Source organism: Micropterus salmoides, unplaced genomic scaffold, assembly GCF_014851395.1.
Source record: "Micropterus salmoides isolate LMB-PRFRI ecotype aquatic unplaced genomic scaffold, ASM1485139v1 Ms_hic_scaffold_9, whole genome shotgun sequence".
In the NCBI taxonomy this organism is placed as follows: Eukaryota; Metazoa; Chordata; class Actinopteri; order Centrarchiformes; family Centrarchidae; genus Micropterus; species Micropterus salmoides.
This window is the reverse complement of record NW_024044681.1, coordinates 20,315,435-20,335,012: the sequence shown is the minus strand read 5'-3', so window position 1 is coordinate 20,335,012 and position 19,578 is coordinate 20,315,435. Positions and strand designations below refer to the sequence as shown.

Here is a 19,578-nt window from a genome sequence, read left to right as displayed (position 1 = left end):
CACTGCAGTTCCTGTTTATTTTATAGCAAAACCATTAAACACAGAAGCAAAATGTGTTGTAAATGTAATAAGATTTATTAAGAATCTTTATTATTTCATCAGCATAATTCTTCATCATTAATGTGTTTTCTCCATCATCATCGTTATCTTGAACAGTGGACAGTTCGATCTAAAAGGCAGCCCAAGGGGTACAGGCGATATATAACTTAAAACTTTCTCCATAGGGAAAATGTGTTTTTATATTCATATATAATATCAATGTAGCATGAGGTCCAAGATCCCGCCCACGTTATACAGTATTGTACATGGTCCCAAAAATAAACCCTTAAACAAAAACGGCAATCTACATGCAAAACAAAACCAAAAAGAAACAAGCATTTAAATTTTGAAGATACATACACTCATATGCCAAAACGTGCATACAATCACAAAGTTACAAAACTTTCATACATACATACAAATAAACTCAAATTGAATATTAGACATTATTATTATTATTATTATGATGTTATCAGGAAAAGAGCAACACCTTTTCTTTTTTTGCTTTTTCACTTTTTCCACTCCATGTTTCAGCCCAACTCACAAAATGGAAAACTTGAAAACATTTTAAAAAACAAAGCAAAAAAACAAAACAAAACAATACAATTAGGACAGAAAATCTGTCTCTTCCATTCGCTCAATGTGTCCGTGTTTTGCCAGAGTTGTCACAGTGTTCAGGAAAACTGAGTATAGGCACACACGATAGCACCCAAACAGGCTCATACCATAAATCACCTCTGTGTAAAAAAATTGCCTGCTTGCTACACACACGCGCGCACACACACACACACACACACCTCCATCATGCACAGGGCAAACTGTACAACCAAAACAGCCATGCTACAGGTACAGTAGGATTAACTATAGTACAGAATATAAAACATATTTAATACAGTCACATATACGGACATAACATACAGAAACAGCAGAAGAGGCGAGGAGCAGATGCCCGCAACTTTGACATACACAGATGGGAGATTTTATGGTGCGACATGTATAGGCTGGCAAGAAGCCTGTGAAGCCATGAACTTTTTGATTTTGTGCACATAAACACAAAAACAAAAATCACACACAAATAAAAGTGGGTGTCACAGCACATTTTCCATTTTCAAATACTTTGAAACTGATTTTCTGGACTGGTCAATTTAGCTTTGAAGTGGTTTGTTGGATGACATCACTGTCAAAAAAAAAAAAAAAGGCCATGTGTCGCTGCCAAATTATTCTTCACAAAATAACATGCAAACTGATATTTTTTTTGTGCTATATCCAAACTTTTCAAGATGTATGCATCTCCCATAATTTGACAAAAAAACACAACTCATGGTCCACTTACTAGCTTCTCTGGAGCTTCCATCCACATCTCACAGTTGGAGTTGGAGTACTGTATGTAATATAATGCAGTATGAAACTTCAGTCAGGATTATTTCTTGAGTCAACTGTTGTTGTTTTTTGTCAAGGTCACAAGTGAACTTTTACACTGAACGCGTCTCTCATTGTTTTTTCCAGATTTATTTAAAAGCCTGGGCAGGAAGTTTGTGTTGTGTCACGAGTGTTGTGTTTAAGTAACATCAGCATGAGGTCTGAGATGAGGCAGCAGAGGGAGCTGTTGCACTAGAATGAAGAGGATGAAAACCTGTATTGCCCTCCCTAAAGACTGTTGGGGGAACATCACCCATGACCTGTCACTGAATGTTTTGAGAGCAGTTATAGGCGTTTGTACAACTTGTCAATATAAACACAAATTTCAGGCATTTGTAAAAAGCAGACAACTTTACATTTAGATGCTTGTTCAGCATGATGTGTGACATTGCCGCTCTCCTAGTATATTATAACAGGCCTTGATTGGTTTGAAAACATGATCTTAGCTGATGAAAAAGTATATTAAAAGCCGATGTAATAAACACACGCACACTGCAGGCTCGACAGTGGCTATGTTCCTGAAAACTTACAAAGCCCTTTGCCTCAAAAATCACCCTCGAGTATCAAAGACTTGAAAGGAATCGATGTACTCATATGACAAATCTGTAGGTTTTGGGAGTAGATTTGATTTCTCACAGTGAAATCATCTTGTCAGGTCTTGTTTGTACCTCTGTACATTGTGTGCACAAATCAAGAAGAATCAAATCAACTCGAAAGCCTTTAACATTACCGCAGTTCTTTCAAAAGCTCATAGAGGGAAGCTGACATTTAATTTGGACCAAGCTTTTCACCGCTGGACAGGAAATCACATCAAAATTGGAGTGCACCAACTTTATACATTTAACTGACTACCTGAATTCCTATTTAATTTAAACTGTTAAGATTAGAAATTGGCAGAGTGGGATTTGTTTGTTTGGTGTCTGCTGAGATCAAACTTGTTCCTCTACTTTTTATTCTGCGGTTTGGTGGATCCTACAAGGAAATTCAATGCCTGTGCAATAACCAGCAGGTAAAGGTCATGTTGTCTCTAGACATGACAGTAAAAACAGATGCTACTGTATGTCAAGCAAACATTGCCCTAATTCTTCCACTTTATTTTTTATTTCCCCCCCCCCCATTTCTGGAGATTTGTAGGGACCCTCCAATTAAGCCATAATGGGTAGTGGATGAATAATAAATCCACTGTCGAATGGACACTTAACAGTCAGACAGAACGGAGAGAAATCAGATATTAGGACAATGAGGTTGTTGTCTTGTTCCTTGTTTTTGCCGTTTTTTAACTGTAGGTCGGATCTGGTTTTATTATTGCACTGTTCTTTCTGTTTGGTGCCAAGGAACCTTCATTTGGATGAAGACAGAGAGGGCTTAACAATCACTTCATGGAGCTAGATCAGGGAAGAAGGGGAAAAAAGTTCTTGATGACAATAAGTGAAGAACTGCATCAGTAAGTGACAATGCTTTAGGTCTATTTGGCAGACTGCGTAACGTGGACTACTTCACTCTTGGTCAAAGCCCTGTGTGTAATTCATTCAGATAAGTGAGGCCACTGAGCTCCCTCCTCCTGCTCTCAGCACATCTGTGACATTATTCCACCAGAATGTCCCACGACATCATGATTATATGAATACGAAACGGGCACTAATTGTATCACAACGGCAAACTCTGTCTCTCTTTCTCACGCGTTTCTCCTCAATGAGTGAATGAATAATTAAGGTAAGTCCTTGATGCCTGAGTGTGAACTGAGCTTATTATGTTAGTGCTTCAGGTTGTAAAGGAAGGAGAGAAGGAAGGAAGGAAGGAAGGAAGGTAAAACAGAGTTCCTGTTTTGCAGCGGAGACAAATGTCAGTCTTATTTTCACAATGGCCTAACCCACTGACTCTGCTTTAATGTTACTGTTCACATAAGAGCTGTGATCAAAATATCTCTGGAGATATTTATCACAAGTTCTCCAAAAAACTTTTTTTTTGTAAAATTCCACACGTCTATCAGAGATTCTCGACTGTTGATTATTGATAGGAGTGTAAAATCTTCTCCATCCATCTGTCCATCCCATCTTTTTTTAAAAATGTTTCAGGCCAGTTTGAGTGTGCTGACAGGGAAGGTTGGGACTGAAACCATGGTGACAGGGTTGAGGACGGCAGCCTGTCCAACCAGCTGCGGGTGGGGGGCAAGCACTGCTGTGGGTTTCGCAAGTGACGGGCTCCCCTGGCTCATCATGGCTGCGCTGTTCACCTGGGTCCCATTAGTGTTAGCTTGAGGATTAGACTGGACGTGCGGCAGGGTGTGATGTGTGAAGGTGTGAGTGATGTGGCCCACCATGGTGGGCTGGGAGACAGACACGCCCTGAGGGTAGAGGGTCGGGAGGTGGGATGTCAGGGGACCTCCCAGGTGAGCCACTGGGTGGACGGTGATGTGTCCGATGGGCTGGGCAGCTATCGGCTGGTGAGTGGCGGTGGCAGCTGGAGCTGCGACGATTGGCTGAGGAGTGGGGCCAGGTGACGGGGCAATGTGCGTTAGGTGCTTGTGATTGGCTGGCAGGGCGTGATTGACAGCCTGGATGACTGAAGGGTGGGAGACGGCGGCGTGAGCGATGACGGTGGGCTGGACCTGCACCGCCGTGGGCTGAATGGGATGAACTGGCGGCGGAGGGGCCGGCCCCGGAACGATGGCTTGGGGGGGAGGGGGAGCAGAGGGGGAATGCGTGGTCAGGACTCCCGACAGAGGCAAGGTGGTGTGCTGGATTGACAGGTGAGGGGTGAGGAGCTGCTGGGCTTGTAAGATGGGTGGTGCTGGTTTTGGGAGGGCCGTGGGTGCAGGAATGGGAGCTGGGGCATCCTCGTCAATGTCTTGCTCAAAGTTTTCTTCTCCTTCTGTAGACCAAAGAGGAAACTGTTAGTTATTATGATATGATCCAAGAAACAGAACCATTTGTATTTAACCCCTACTTACTCCCACATGCCTCCCCTAAAATAGCTGTTGTTGTGATTAGTCCTGTATCAGGTATGCAGGTTATATATAATGTACGCCGGGGAGCTGCTGCATCTCATCCCTGTACCTGAGGCCGTGGACGTGGAAGCCTGGTCGTCCTCTGGCTGGATGGTCTGTCGGAGGACTCTGTCGATTTCAATGACATCCATGCACTGGCTGAGCTCGTTCTTCAGGTCAGCCAGCCGCTGCTGCGTTGCGATCTTCTCTCTGGCCAAACGCTCCATCTCATGCTCATACTCCTTCTCCTTCCGCTTCAGAGTCTTCAGGGGGAGACAGAGAAAGCAGAGCAGATGAGGATCGCTAGTACACATAAAAACACTTCTGCAGAGTTGCTGCAAAGTTGACATATGCACTGTTAAAATTTCAAATAAAAGCTTGCACAAAAGTCATTTCATACTCAAGAGCTTCTCTAACAAACCTCTCACTCACTTCATTGGTTCTGATCAATACCGCTTTGTTGTTTTCCCCCTCCTCAGTGTTAAGTTGCTGTTAAAGAAGGTCTAAACTTCCAGCAGAAGTTTTCAATAAAAGCCTCTGAGGGATGGGATTATTCCCCCTGGCATAATGAAAATGTGTTAATATGAAACCGATGGAGGAAGTATTGAGTTTGCATTACACCAGCAACAGCAAATTCACAAGGCAAAAGGTAGCAAATCATAAAAAGACAAACATCTTAATAAAGTAATGACATTCACTTTTAAAAAACAACAAATAAAAGACCCAGGCCACTATCTGACAATAGCTCATATGCACAAGCTGTAAAGCTAGAACTAGTTTTAAATAATCTACTGTTCAAACAACTGACAAGCAATTACTTCCAACTACCAACTTTCTTTCTCTGTACACTCTTCACCACTCCCACATTTCTCCAAGCTTGCACACTCCTAAGCACAATGTTCTCCGTGCTATCCCCGTTTCAAACGCCAACAGGAAGACACGCATGCAAATACAAGCATGTTCACACTGCTTTTGTTGGTGTCATCTACTTCAGCTCCTCCCATTTCCTGCGTGCCATGCTTGTTTTTCGAGAGAACAGGGTCAGAGTGGGAGCAAAAGTCATGCCATGTTCTATTTCCACCAATCACTCAGGTTCATCATCTCACCAAATAAGATGTCACTGGATTACTGCAGCCTGAACATTTGTCAGATATGACTGATTGAAGGTATTAATTCCTAACACGGCACTGTCATGCGCTGAGTAGTAAGCCACATATGTGTTTGTAGATTTACAAATGAAATGAGGAAGATAAAAACAGCAAGAGAAACAAAAAGAAACTTTCCACGACCCAACATGGTGTCTCTGTGACCCAGTTTGTGTGTGGGTCAGCTGACGCATGAACACCAAGCAGTACAACCGGCTAAGAACATTAACACAGATTACCAGGGAGGAATGAGGGAGAGGGGGAGGAGGTGGTAAAGGAAAGAGCTAAGGGATTATTTGTTGGTAAACAGATCAACCAGTCAAATGCTGGTAAATTTCTGCTGTGTGCAGTGGTTACTTTCATTATATTACTGGAAACTAAATATCCAGTTGACTTGTTGATTAGTCAACATGAAATATGAAATAATAGACCTGACAGAAAACAGTTTCCTGTCTTACTGGTATAACCACAAAAGAGAAATAAGAAAGGAACTACAAAAGAGAGTACAGAAAATATGCACATGGGGACACATGATCATACTACAGGACACTCACTTCAGTGAGAAAAGCGGTTTACTCTCCGCAGGCAAATGATGGCCTCACATGCAAGCCAACTTTGCTGTGAATTAGAACTCCCGTTCTAATTAACAGCCCTCTTTGCAAAAGCTACCCGTCCAGACTTGATGAACTTTGCCTTCTTATAACAGCTCTTATCCTCCCCTTGATGTGCTTCCACACATGCAGCCTTTTCCCCATAATTGTAGGGGAAGTTTTTACAGGTTTTGAGTAAAGAGGAGGTGGTTTTGGAAATGACAGCAAATCAGATCAAGACCTTGTAACATTTCTAAAAATTATGTCCCAAAAGTCCTAAAATCTGATAACAGAGTTAAACAATATGGGTGGTTCTACATTAATGGTGAGTTTCTGTCTTTAACAAGAGGCAAACTCTGGCTCTCAAGACTGAAGTTAATGCGGAAGTAACTTAAACCTGCATTCTCTCTGACGGCCAGCAGGGGCCAACTCCACTCATTGCAAACAGAAGTCTAGTTCATCAGAAATAATCGTAAGTAAACACTTTCCTAATGAGTTTAGGGTCACAGTCACTAGTTTCAAGTCTCAGCAGGATGTTCATTTAGTATTTTATGGTCCAATTTAGAGGAAAACAAACGTAGGCCTGCACTAAAGCAGCGTATGCTTTAGGGCAGGCCTACCTTGTGATTGACATGTCGCTACCATTGCAACCTCTCAATCAGGATAGAGTGACTGGCATCCACTGCACTGTGTACATTTAACCAGTGCCATTAAAAAAAGCTTATTAGAAGTCGGCTGTTAATTTTTTCAGCAAGTACATTTTGTTTTAAGCCTGTTTTTAGCTAGACAATATTAGCATCCTGGTTAAAATCCTAGTTAACGTGAATTATGGATGCACCTAGATAAGCAAGCTTGTCAGTGCCACCAAATTTGGTGTTGTGACGCAAAGAAAATCACATGGCGGCGGGCAAACTCAAGGCTTCAAAAAGGCAGTTCATAAACCAATGGGTGACATCACGACGACTACATCCACTTCCTTTATACGGTCTATGGTCTTTACTAGAAAAGTTGTCTAACTATAATATGTCTAACTATAACTTGCTGTATGCATCTTAGGGTTGTGCCCCCCCGTCCGTCCGTCCATTCATTCCCATGTTTCATTTTAGACATCATCCCGATGGCAATTTCGTAGACATCGCCCAACCCTAATATGCACCCTCACTGAATATACTGATTTGACAAGACAAAGGGTGACACTACTGACACACATACAGTCACACAAACTACAGACATTCTGTGAAACACAAAACATTATCTAGCACAAGCTGGCTGCAAACTGCTTATGTATATGTGCATCAATATCACTTCAAGGTCTTCCCATACAACCCCAGACACCATTAGGCCTGCAACAAATCACCAAGGAAACAGCTGTTACCCATAGCAGTTTCCTTGGCAACCTCATCCGTGAGGATTTGGCTGCTTGAGCAGCAGTTTGAGTAACACACGAGGAGCTATCTTATTGGGTGAGCATAGGGGTAATTACATATATGGAGTGATGTGACTGGAATGGTTTGCCAGTCGGATGCTTCAGATCAATCCCTACCCCCTCCGCCATCCCACACGCCGGCTCCTTATACCCACCCCCCCCATCCATCACTCCCTTGACGCCCTTCCCCCCCTTTTCCCCTCCTCCTCCTCCTCCTCCACTGCTTCATCTATGCCTCCTTTATACTTTCTCTTGCGTCTGTCTTAGGCTTAATCGCACATGCATCTGTGTAGACGTGTGATCTTCACATGGGTTGATTAGAAGACAAGAAATTTCAGATAGGAGTGACTGAGGCCCCTCAAAGCTCACGTCGGTGCTCCATCATCCATAACCATTTATAAAAGACCAATATAACCAGAATTAGATTGGTTTAGTCTTTACATCATAAACACACACTCTCCCCTGCAGACAAACATGGAGGAATGGACCGACTACAGTGCCGGGGCCACCTGCCGCCCGTTGCTATGGTTACAAAGCATTCTAGAGACAGCATGGGGGACAGAGGACGAGACGGACTGAGATGAGAAGAAAATGGTTGACAGACAAGGATTAAAAGACAAAGAAAATCTGATGCAACTGTTGCAAAGCTGTACCCGTTATAACCATGGAAACACAGCAGTACCTCGTACCTTACCCCCCCCGCGTGCAATCTAGCGGTGCAGAGCAGACCACAGTGAGCCACAGTGACGTCACCAGGCTTGCGCTAGCCATGTGCTCGGATCTCACGTGGCTTGGGGAGAGGGGAGGGAGACTGAGGTTTACAGGTTTACATGAGGAGGGATACAGAGAAAGAAGGTGGAGGCCAGTCACTCGTCTAGAATAAAAACCTACTGATTATATTATAGATATATAAAAGGAGAAGGTGCTATAACGGGAGTAGGGGCTGGACACTTAGCTTTCATTTCTAACTGAATTTAATAAAGTTTGGAGATAGTGCAGCTGTGTTGGGTTGCCTTGGTAAATGGAAAATAATTCAATATTGTTGTTATGGACTTGTTATGTAGAATCATATTGTGTTGATAACAAATTTAAGACTCCAGGTTAATTGTGCTTTATCACAAACACAAAAGGTATCTTCATTTAGGTTTTACACGTGTTATGTCAAATGTGATGCACAGGAGTGAGACAATTCATTGGGTTTAACCATTTTAATCATTTTCTGTGATTTTCCAGATATTAGCCACGTCTTGATATTGGAAAATATTCCTATTAATTTTCTAATATTCTTTACACCCATATTGCCAGATTAACAGTGTGGACTCAGGGAAACGCTGTAAGCAAGAACCATCTCTAGGTAGCTGTGTGGCTACTAGGGCTTCAACTACTGAATAGTTGTACTATTGATTATACTGCTGATTACATTTTCAATAATCAACATTTTTTTGTCTATAAAAAAAACAGAAAATTGCCGAAAGTGTCCTTGACAAATTCCAAAGGAAACATTTATATTGCTTTGTACAAGTCAAAAATGCCACAATATTCAATTTACATTATCATAAAATAGAGAAAAGCAGCAAATCCTCACATCTAGGTAGCTTGAACTGTGAATTTTAATATAATCTCAACTTTGTTTGATTAACTTAATTAATTTGTGAATGAACTTTCTGTTTAATGACTAAATGATTCATTGGCTGTTTCAGCACTGGTATTTACTACCATTATACTGTTGGCATTTGTTTTTATGAATGTAATGAACTGTCCTCTGTACATTACTTTTAAAACATGAAAACTTTACGTCAGCTGTGCAGTATGTACATATATCCTCACCAGCAGCTTGGCTCTGCCTCGTATCAAAACCATCATCATCTCCTGTCAAAGACGGCCTTAAATCACTCTGTGTTGTGCTCCCTGAAGGCTGGCCCAAGATCTTGCAGCCAGTCTTGTTTTGAACAAAGTTCTTCAATCTCACGGCCTAATTTAGCTCCTTCCACTGAACTAAAAGTCATGACGCTTCAACCCCACAAAAAAGGAACCACTGCATCTAGCTCCAGACTGTCACCGTGCAGAAATCCTCCCTCGTCTACCTTTGCAGACTGAAAACTCACCTCTTCAGGCTATACAGTCCCCTCTCCCACACTGCTCCCAGCTCCATCCATCCAGATGCAATGTTAGTTTTCTACACAGGTACAAATATTTCCCCAAACATTAGATTTACTTACCACTTTCTTACCATTATTTAGCAGATGCCATATCATAGTCACAAGGGACTTACCAACACAAACGGCTTAATGGCCAACAAAACAGGCATTGCATGTCAATTACACTGGACCAAAGCCTGTGCTGTTCCCAAAGCTAACACAACCAATTCAAGACTGGAAAAGGATGGGAAACAAGAAGGGACTGGCACCCAAAATACTGTGTCAGACCACACAAGTAAGTAAAAGCCCACAGCTTCGCCTTTCTGGGAAAGCTGAGAAAATGTACTCAAACTCTACCTGTATGTAACGCAAAGCGCTGCGGAGAACGCTGAGGTTGGAGGTTTTCTTCTCATCAACATTTGGAACGTTCTTCTTCAGCGTCTCAAAACACTCTTTGAGGTGCGCTCGCCTGAAGGGCCAAGAGTCAGAAACGAGAAAGAGTCATTAGCTTACTGCGAAGAATATTCACCATTTATTAATAAGTTGATCATCTGCTTGACACCTCCTAACTCCAATGCCTGAGAAAGAGTTCATGGTTCTGTATAGGATGAGGAACTGTCATGACCTTTGAGCTGTTGGAACTCTTTCATAACACTTGATAAACACAAAAATGTGTGTGTAGGTGGTCAAGCTAAGATTCATTCCCGGGGAGTTAACACCAACTGCAAAGACAAGAAGTTTACACATTATGATGACTAACCTGTTCTTCTCCAGTTTATTATGCACCTCTCTGGTCCCCGCTCTGGAAACACAAAATAAATGATCAAATACAACCATAAACCCAAAATCTAAACCCTTATATCAACTTTAAAATACACAGACTGACCCTCCTGGTCGCCGCTTCCCATCCATCGCTCTCATGTCCTCCAACGACACTCCATTAGGCCGCAGCTGAGATATGGGTGGAGCTTGATGGGGAATCAGTGCATGGTGAGAGCCAGTGCCATTAGTGCTGATGGAAGCTGGGTACTGAATATGCACCTGAGGCTGTGATTGGCTGGGCTTTACACCAACCAGCTGTGGAATAGTCTCTGCCTTCATCTGGGGGGCACACAACAGGTGAGGAGAGGTTGGCTGCTGCTGCTGCTGTGGAGGGGATGAAGCGCTCTTGGCTGGAGGGGAGCTGTTGAGCGACATTGCTGCTGCTGCAATTGGCGTTGTGAGCGGAAGGGGCGGGACCGAGGGTGTCGCAGTGACGACTGGGACCATTGGGATGACAGCAATTGGGACTTGAGGAGGCGGGAGAGATGGGGGAGGAGGGGCAGGAGGGCGATGTGGCTGTTGGCGGTCATCGGCCCACGTGATGTGGTTGGTTCTGACTGGCTGTGACGACGAGGTCACAAGTTCTGCAAGTCTCGACTCCGCCTCCCTGTTGATGAGCTCCTTCTCTTTGCGCTGCTCTTCCTCTGTAGGAGGGGAAGGGGAGAAGACGCACGAAGGAGTAAGCAAAGGAAATGTCAGGAGAGTCATACACTGAAGTAGGGCTGGGCAATAAAACAATAATGATAATTATAACAATATAATTTTCTTCAATAACAATTAAACAAATGGTCAATAAATATTTCATTTAATTAATTTGAATCATGAACGAATCAGCACTTATCTTAATAGAAAATATATTATATTTATTTTTTGAGGAAAATATCAGCCTTTAAACTTAAAAGAAATAAAGATTTAATATTTATTGTGATAATTATCGATTAATATCGATATTGACATTTTTTATCGTGATAATATTTTTGACCTTATCGCCCAGCCCAACAGTGAACAGAACATTGGACAACCGGCAAACAGTGGTTAAACCTGCCTTTTGTGCCCTAACACACAGTATGTGACAACACTGATGCACATCTGACACATCTGTACTGAATGTAGATAATGCTCCACTTCCAGTTTGAAAACCATTAATTTCAACCAACATCCAAGCAAAGACACAAGTTTCGATTCAGGTAATCTTAGCTGTTTCATTGTTGTGCCACAGATCACTTGGTCACATCTCAACACACACAAAGAATGATGTCATCAGGGTATCAGAACCAAGGCAGGGGGAAATAACCACAGAAATTGTTTCTGCATATGTTTCCTGACTGGAGAGCGCTCTCCCCCTCTGTCTGCCCTGTTATTGGACCGCTCCAGCACTGAGCATGCTTCCACCCCCCGTGCTACGTCAGGGCCGTCGGACCAACAGCAGCAGACTGTAGTTGTCAAAGAGTCCTTCTGCTGGGTGAAGTAGAGTTGGCACCATGACAACAAATAAATAAAGCATTGTGGTAACGCAAAAATTAAAAAAGAAAAGAAGTACATTCAAAAGTCACATCGCAGGACGGGAATGTTCCCACGCCATGCTCATGTCAAGTATGCAGAGGTGTAAACACACACACACACACACTTAATGATGTGAGTGAGTGGTTTTTGCACACCGTAGGACTCAAAGCACCGTGGAAAGCCCTTGGTTACCATGGAAACAGCAACATTAGAAACAGAAGATCCCAGGGATTCCTCAAACACACGCAACACCGACACACAGCCCCAGCCATCTCCCACCATTATAAAACAAAATAGAAACACTGCACGCCAACATGCCTGGCTGCGCGTTAACTTCGCCACATGAAACCCCACGATGATGCAATTTCCTTCCACCGTAGGGCAATAGTTCACCCCAGAGACGGCCTGCACAATTACACACCGTTATCATGATGATATGCACAACAATGCTACTTCTCTGCACTTCTGGAATCGTACATTCTTTCATTTGTGTCATTTGGCAACAGTCAAAATTAAGATGCTATTAATAGTGCCACCTCAGAGTAACACTGTTCAATTATTTATGTGTTCACATCTCTTCTAACCCCTGCTGAGCAGCGGAAGACAAACACACAATGCCATTTTTCTGCGAGCATTATGCTTTAAATAGGACTGGATGAGCTCTCACATTATCTGGAGTTGATCGACAATAAATTAATCTGCAATGGTTTTTATAGTTGTTTCAGTCATTCTACAAAAAACCTGCCATAATCGGTCGGTGGTTTCAGATTCTCCAGTGTAAGTATGTGTTTCTTTTCTCTGACATATATGCTAACCAACTGGACATTACAGGATTAGATTAAATTAGTTGCAGCCCAAATAGCATCATACCAATTTTTTATTATTTTATCTAGTTTCTGAGACAGAAACTAATATAGTTTATTAAAGTGCTTTACAATTATGAACAGTTTGGACTCCAGTAATGTAAAAGGTGGTTAGGTGGAGGTTAGATTTTACATGCATTTGCCATATGCATGTTATACATCGATATTGGACCTAGGAGCAAACTGCATAAGCAAAACACAGCATCTTGTTTAACAATAAATTTTACCCCCGTTTGCTAATATGACACATAATAAAATGATCCTTGAAGATAGCACAGACGTTGACATTAGCTGACAGTATAATACTGACATATCCAACATGGCTTATCTTGCTTTTGTAGTACAAGCCACACAAATACACCATGCTCCAGATTGTCAAGTGCACGCAAAAGTAAATTACATAACTTCTGCATTGGGAGAGGCTGGGCTGGGGAGGTGGGCAGGGAGGTTGCCCTACTTTCCCCCCTTTCTCTCTCTCTGACCGCCACTGTCATTAGGCTGAATGGGAAGGGTGGGGACGAGGAGTGCGTGTGTGCGCTTGGTGTGTATCTACAGGAGGAGGGGGCAGTGTGCACGTGGTCGGTGTGGGCGGATACAAGCGCGCGTAGGGTAAGTATGCGGGGGGGGCTTGATTTGTCTGACACGTCATCAGAGGGGAGAAACACAAAAAGCAGTCCCCCTTTATCAAGTCAGTGATAATTATGCATGTCGATTGAGAACTCGTCATGTTTCAAACAAGCAGGAGAGATACAAACAAATATTGTATATGCTCGCGCGCAATTATACAAATGGGACGGGGTGAGCGCGTGAGTGCCCGCCCCTGTGTGTGTCATAAGATAGCTGAGCAATGTCAGGGTATTATGTAAAGAGCAGCCTCTGCTCGCCACCGCCCTGCCGGCGCTCGACGGCCAAAAAAATGGGACAAATCGATTCTGAGGAGGCTCATTTTCAACGACCTCCGTTGAAAATGATCAATATTTATCCGCCAGATTTAACATAATGTCTTACATGTATGCTATTTTACATGTACATACACTGCACCGTCTACAGCTATTTCCTTCGTTACAAGCATAGAATACATAAATGGACCACGGTTATTGACAGGAACTCCTCCGCTATGTCTTTCTCACACACAAGCGCGCGCGTGCGGTGAGTCACTTCAGTGTGGTGTTCACACACACACACACACACGGAGCGCGCAAAGTACTTCGGAAAACAACTTTGACCGTTTCCGCATTAAGGGAAGACAAATGTGTCCAATAGTTAACCACTCGGGAATTGCGGATAGTTTGCAGTGACTTCAGCCTTTTTTTTCTTGGCATGAACCCAGGGAGACAGACTACAAACGCTTCCGTTCACCATAGGCGGGTCAGTTGAAAATGCAAGCCCCGCCGTTGATAGTAACACTGATACGGTCCCCCAAAAGGCAGTTTAGGATGTAGCACCCGCTGTTATTTGGTGTCATGCACGTTCAGAGCGATGCGCCAGTCTGCTGTTTAACTTACCACGTGTGGTCTGTTGTTGCTGGGCTTGCCATTCCAGATATCTGGCCGCCTCCAAAAGTGTATCGATGCTCATTGCGCGTAAAACCCTCACGGCAGGCGACCCGGTGGCCCGGGACGGAATGACGAAAAAGACCGAGGGGGTAGGTAGTAGTGTCCCGGTAGGAAGCTCCGTGTGCACGGTTCACACCCGCACGCCCGAGCTTTCCGTCCCCTGTGTTTCTCCTGAAAGCGGATTCTTAATCCGGCCGAACGGAAAGTAGTTCCTCGCGTAAGTAAAAAAAAATAGGATTGCAACAAGATGGCGATGCGAGCACGGGAATACACACAACAAGGCGAGTCGTGTTCTCGTTAAGGCCCGCCCACCCGGATTCCTGTCCCGCCCTGTTACTACGGCCTCCGACAAAACCCGGAGACCGCAGCACTCCCTCCTACTCCGCGCTGTCACTCTTGGCAACCGTTAACGACCCCCCACCCCCCGAAAAATCACAACACTGACTCTACAATTATCACAACCTCTGCTTTAAAGCTCCTGGGATCACGGGCTCCCGGTGCTCACGGGTATTTCTCCGGGATTCGAGAAAGGGAAGTCCCGCGGATGTCAGCAGTCCTCCGTGTTTTCGTTCCCGCACTTGGCCCGCAACGCATGAAGAACAATCGGGCGCAAGCGAGCCAATCAGCGCTCAGAACAACAAGGCATGGTGCTGGTCCACATGGGCACCCGCCCGGCCCGAGCGCTGCTCATTTGCATGGCGAGAGCGTGACTGGCCACCCTGCTGTCTCGGGATCAGACCTGTCAATCAAACGACGAGGGGCGGGTCTTACTATTGTATGAGAGTGAATAATGAGGAGAAGCTACTGACCAACATGTACGATTATTATTATTATTTTGTAGGTTAATGCTCAAATCGTAACCATTATAACAAAAGTGAATCCTGAGGAGGATCTATTTTACTCTATCGGTACTGCATTATTACATTTAAAATGGTGTGTGTGGGGTAATGGCAAGAATTTAATTTATTAAATAGTGTATAGATATCCAAGATAATGTGTATTGGAAGCACATATTTTGAGATTAACAACTATTATGTTATATATAGGCTACTGTCATTTACAAAATACAAGTAGATTGTTTAATCTCACACCCACCATTTCTGTCTCACACATTGAGATATATATCTATATATCTATCCCATCATCAACACTCACAAAGGAACAACTCCTAGCTCAGTGTTCTAACATCTGCAAACGGCAATTCCTATAACCACTACAGACTGATGAGGTACAACAAATATGCTATGGCAAGGGGGAGCCAGGACGACAGGTCAGCAGGGAGATGTTATCATTATCATCCCCACACTCAGATATTGGGTCCCAAGCTCCAATAACAACAAGCCCTTACGGCAAAGAATCACTCAACATAAGGGCGACTGACCTACGATTGAAGATCATAACCAAGCTGGACCCCCAAGTACAATGACCAAGATTGCCAAGGCTAAGCGACAAGGTACCCTCTGAAAGTCTGGTAGAAGATGTGAATGCAGCACTACATACTATCCCTACTAAAGCCATAATCGAGACCAATGAGCTGATGTATGCCACAGCAACAGTGATCCTAGAGATACTTGGCTTTAAGATGAACACCACAAGCGACAAAGAGCATTACCCCCCATGGAGGAGAAGGCTAGAGGCCAAGATCAAGGCAACACAAAGAGAGTTTAGACAGCTCCCAGAGCTACAGAAAGGTGCAAGGAAAGGGCTACCTAAGAAATACAACAAGCTGTTGATACATGAGGCTCTGGAGACAGCCAATCAAAGACTTACCGCTCTGGCTATATATTCAGTGTTGTGAACAATAGTTTATGTTACAGTAGTGTGTTTGTCTATATACTGTCTACAGATGTATGTATGTAGTCTACGTATGGTTGCGTAGTAACAGTCTTTCATTGAGCACCACACAGTCGTATATATACTCCATTGCATCACAAGGTCTTAGCGTCTCAGCCAATCAAATCAGCTGCCCAGAAGTATATTAGAGCTGCCTTCACCACGCCATGTGCCCTGCCTGCACATACAAACCTACTAACACCATTACTACTTGAAAAACACTGAAACTCAAGATATAAAGAAACAAATGTAAGTGACTGTCTGTGAGGGGGTGGGGGTCATTTAGCAACAGGCTGAGACACCATGACAGGATGCATGGCAGAAAATGAATCAGGCAGAAAAAGGGGGAGGAGGGAAAGAACAGGGAGGAGGGAGCACATGGTAAGCACATGAGCTAAATGGGAAAAAAAAAATGCATGTATGCATATACAGAGGGAAAAGGGGAGGTGGAGTAGGAGATGGCTTGGAGAAATGTGAGGCAGGGAAGGGCTGACCCAGTTAGAAGTGCTGCATCACTAGTAGTTCCACAGAGCAGAGGAAAGAGGAAGCAATGGCATACAGGAGACTTGAACAGAGAAAGTGTTCAAAGATCAAGTGGAGTCACAGACATGAGGGGCAAAATAATAAGAATACGTTTATTGTTTGACTTGAAACTTGTAGATTTGTTGCTTGCATGTGATGAATGTGCAAAAAAATGGTTCTAACATTTCCGACACACAAAATAGGAAGGAACAAAAATTTACTTCACAATCAAAACCCCAAACCTACTTATAACCCTAACCATTTCTAATACCCCACATGTACACTTAACTTAATGTCAAAGGATGTGAAACATCTTATAGACTGACAACATCAGTTAAAATGTGGTATATATTATCTCCACTAGCTTATTTCTTGGGTCATTTTTTTCTTTTGACAAGTTGAACATGTAAACTTCTTGGATATCTACACATGGTCAGATCTTCAGATCTGATTGAGGTTTGTGTTGAAAACTTTACGTTCACTCTGATTAAGTAATCAAAAAAACATCTTCTTAACCTGACCACAACTCCAGTTACATCCCCATTCACGGACTTTGGAAAGCATGCCTGAGTCAAACAAAAATGTCTTCACTTTGAAGGGTTTTCTTGATCTTACGGTCATTGTGAAGACATAATAAAAATAAAAATAATAATTCACCAAATTCAACACCGCCCCCACCCCCGAGATGTTCAGGGTTATTATCTGTTCCATGACATCCATGTGACCACTGCTCACTTGAACACAGTGCATGGAAGCGTTTTTTTTCCTTAAAGGGACATTGGACCTCTTCATACATGCTACCACTGGAGGGCGCCACATCCTGTAACCTACCTTATCCAAAGCTGTTCCAAACCTCCCCATCGTCCTCCTCAGGCTTTGCAGGGATTAGAACACTGCTCACGTAAACTGTGGTGGGACTCATGTAAGCTATACTGGGATGACACACAAACCTATATATTTACACAGACCCTGCAGCTGTCTGCACACTTTTAACTACTAGCATCTGTTTGCATATGATCATTAAGGAAAAGTCAGCCTGCTACTATGCGACACTGTTCAATCCTCTCCTAGAGAATCCATACTGCTGCATCTGAAAGAGAAAGGTCTGGTGTATCCCCTGACCTTGAAACCTCTCAACACTTTCATATCATGCCAGCTTATCTAAATCAATACCTCTTTGCAGGTCCTTCTTTCACTTTCTCTCTTGCCATAAATCTATATCAACAGTTCTGTCAGAGGGAGAGAAATGGGTCACTTAGAAGCATTATGAATTAGAAAGTGAGCTTCTTCTGCCTTGTTTTGATGTCTTAAAGCTTGCATGAGGCGGAAAGTGTGAGAGATGTGCCGGGCGGATGTAGGCCAATGTTTCTACTCCGGTGGCTCTGTTGAGAAACAGGAGTTTCAGACTTGAGACAGGTTTATTTTCCTTTCATTAAGACCCACTTTTCACTTCTCTGCGTACACGTCTAGCTCACCAGTTTCAGTCCACCATACTGTGTTCCCATTGTCGGTGTCCCTTTACTATGTGAACCTTGTGCTGCAATAACTTATTGGCATCTGCATTTGTCCTTGTGCTTTACTCCTCCACCTCCTGTTTATCCACCCTGACAAACCTGCAGGACAGAGCAAGGTGTGGTTGCTTGCACACTTGCCATCCAGGCAACTGTTGCCAGGATACTGCAGAGCTCGGAGAAAGAGTAATTGCTGTGTGGGTGAGTGAGCAGGTGTGTGCGAGAGAGCACGGGAGTAGGCTGGGGTACAGTACATAATTGATAAGGGAGCCTGAACTGTCCCTGCTTCCTCCTGATGTCTTTGCCACTCCAGTCTGAGCTGGCAATGTAACTGGAGCTGTACCTGAGGAATAAACGTCAGACGTTATCATACTGTTATCTCGACATCACACTGACAGTCTTTAAGTCTTAGTACCACATCCTCGCCATCTCAGTTTTCATTAAAACAAACTACTAGGTCAAGGACTGATCTGTTCCTCTTCAATCTGCATCTCCAACAGCATTGACAAGGCAGCATCTGACCCCTGCTCAGATGAAGGTTGCCTTAAGAGACCATAGCGTAGCACCAGACCTACATCTGTGCACCAGAGCCAGATAGTTATACATAAATAATATTGACTGTCTAGAGCAGTAGTTCTCCAGTTTGTCTAGTGACCCATTTCTTGCCAAATGCTTCACTCTGATGATTTCAAGTTATCAGACCGACATTTTTTATTATTATTTTTTAAACATTTCATATTGTGGGCCACACACTGTCATTGGTCTCCACGTCACAAAATATTTACCCGATTTGAACCAAACTATATTTTCCAAATGACAAAATTCTGTATTATCAGCTGTCACAGCACCACATTCAAAAAGGTATACACGTTGACACTCATTAAATGGTTGTGAATACTCTTACAGCCAAGACAAAAACCTGAACTAATCCTGCATCTAAAACCAGTTCCAACTTACGTTAATACAACGGTTCTCAAACTGGCGGTGGGGGACGTAGAGCCACTTCAGGGGGGTCATGGATGTTGAGCGGACCTAAACTTGCATGAGTATGATTCATGTGGTGACATAAACAAACAAAAGTGCTCTGATGCTAGCGAGGCTATTTTGCTAACTTGAATCTTGTTCATTTCAAGAATTGTATTGTATTGTTGATGATTAATAAAAATGATATCCACTTTTGCTGGGGTGGAGGGGCATGAACTGTTTTTTTGGTTTTTGAAGGGGG

At 43.3% G+C, this 19,578-nt stretch overlaps 1 protein-coding gene across 1 annotated transcript; it reads right to left on the bottom strand.

Annotated features, from left to right (window-relative positions):
* Positions 1-52: 52 nt before the first annotated feature.
* mntb (MAX network transcriptional repressor b) lies at positions 53-14,779 on the bottom strand. Its single transcript, XM_038707531.1, has 6 exons — positions 14,437-14,779; positions 10,630-11,209; positions 10,504-10,545; positions 10,101-10,212; positions 4,515-4,707; positions 53-4,329 (listed from the first exon to the last, which is right to left on the bottom strand). Exons 1-6 carry the CDS (start codon positions 14,507-14,509, stop codon positions 3,530-3,532), a joined length of 1,800 nt encoding a protein of 599 aa, XP_038563459.1. The 5' UTR covers positions 14,510-14,779; the 3' UTR covers positions 53-3,529.
* Positions 14,780-19,578: the final 4,799 nt, after the last annotated feature.

Bases quoted from the DNA above. Each gene is read 5' to 3' on its own strand.
- mntb (XM_038707531.1), bottom strand. From the start codon at position 14,509: ATGAGCATCGATACACTTTTGGAGGCGGCCAGATATCTGGAATGGCAA. The intron at 10,213-10,503 runs GTTAGTCATCAT...TTGGCCCTTCAG, and splicing joins AATAAACTGGAGAAGAACAG to GCGAGCGCACCTCAAAGAGT. The intron at 4,330-4,514 runs GTACAGGGATGA...TTTGGTCTACAG, and splicing joins TTCCACGTCCACGGCCTCAG to AAGGAGAAGAAAACTTTGAG.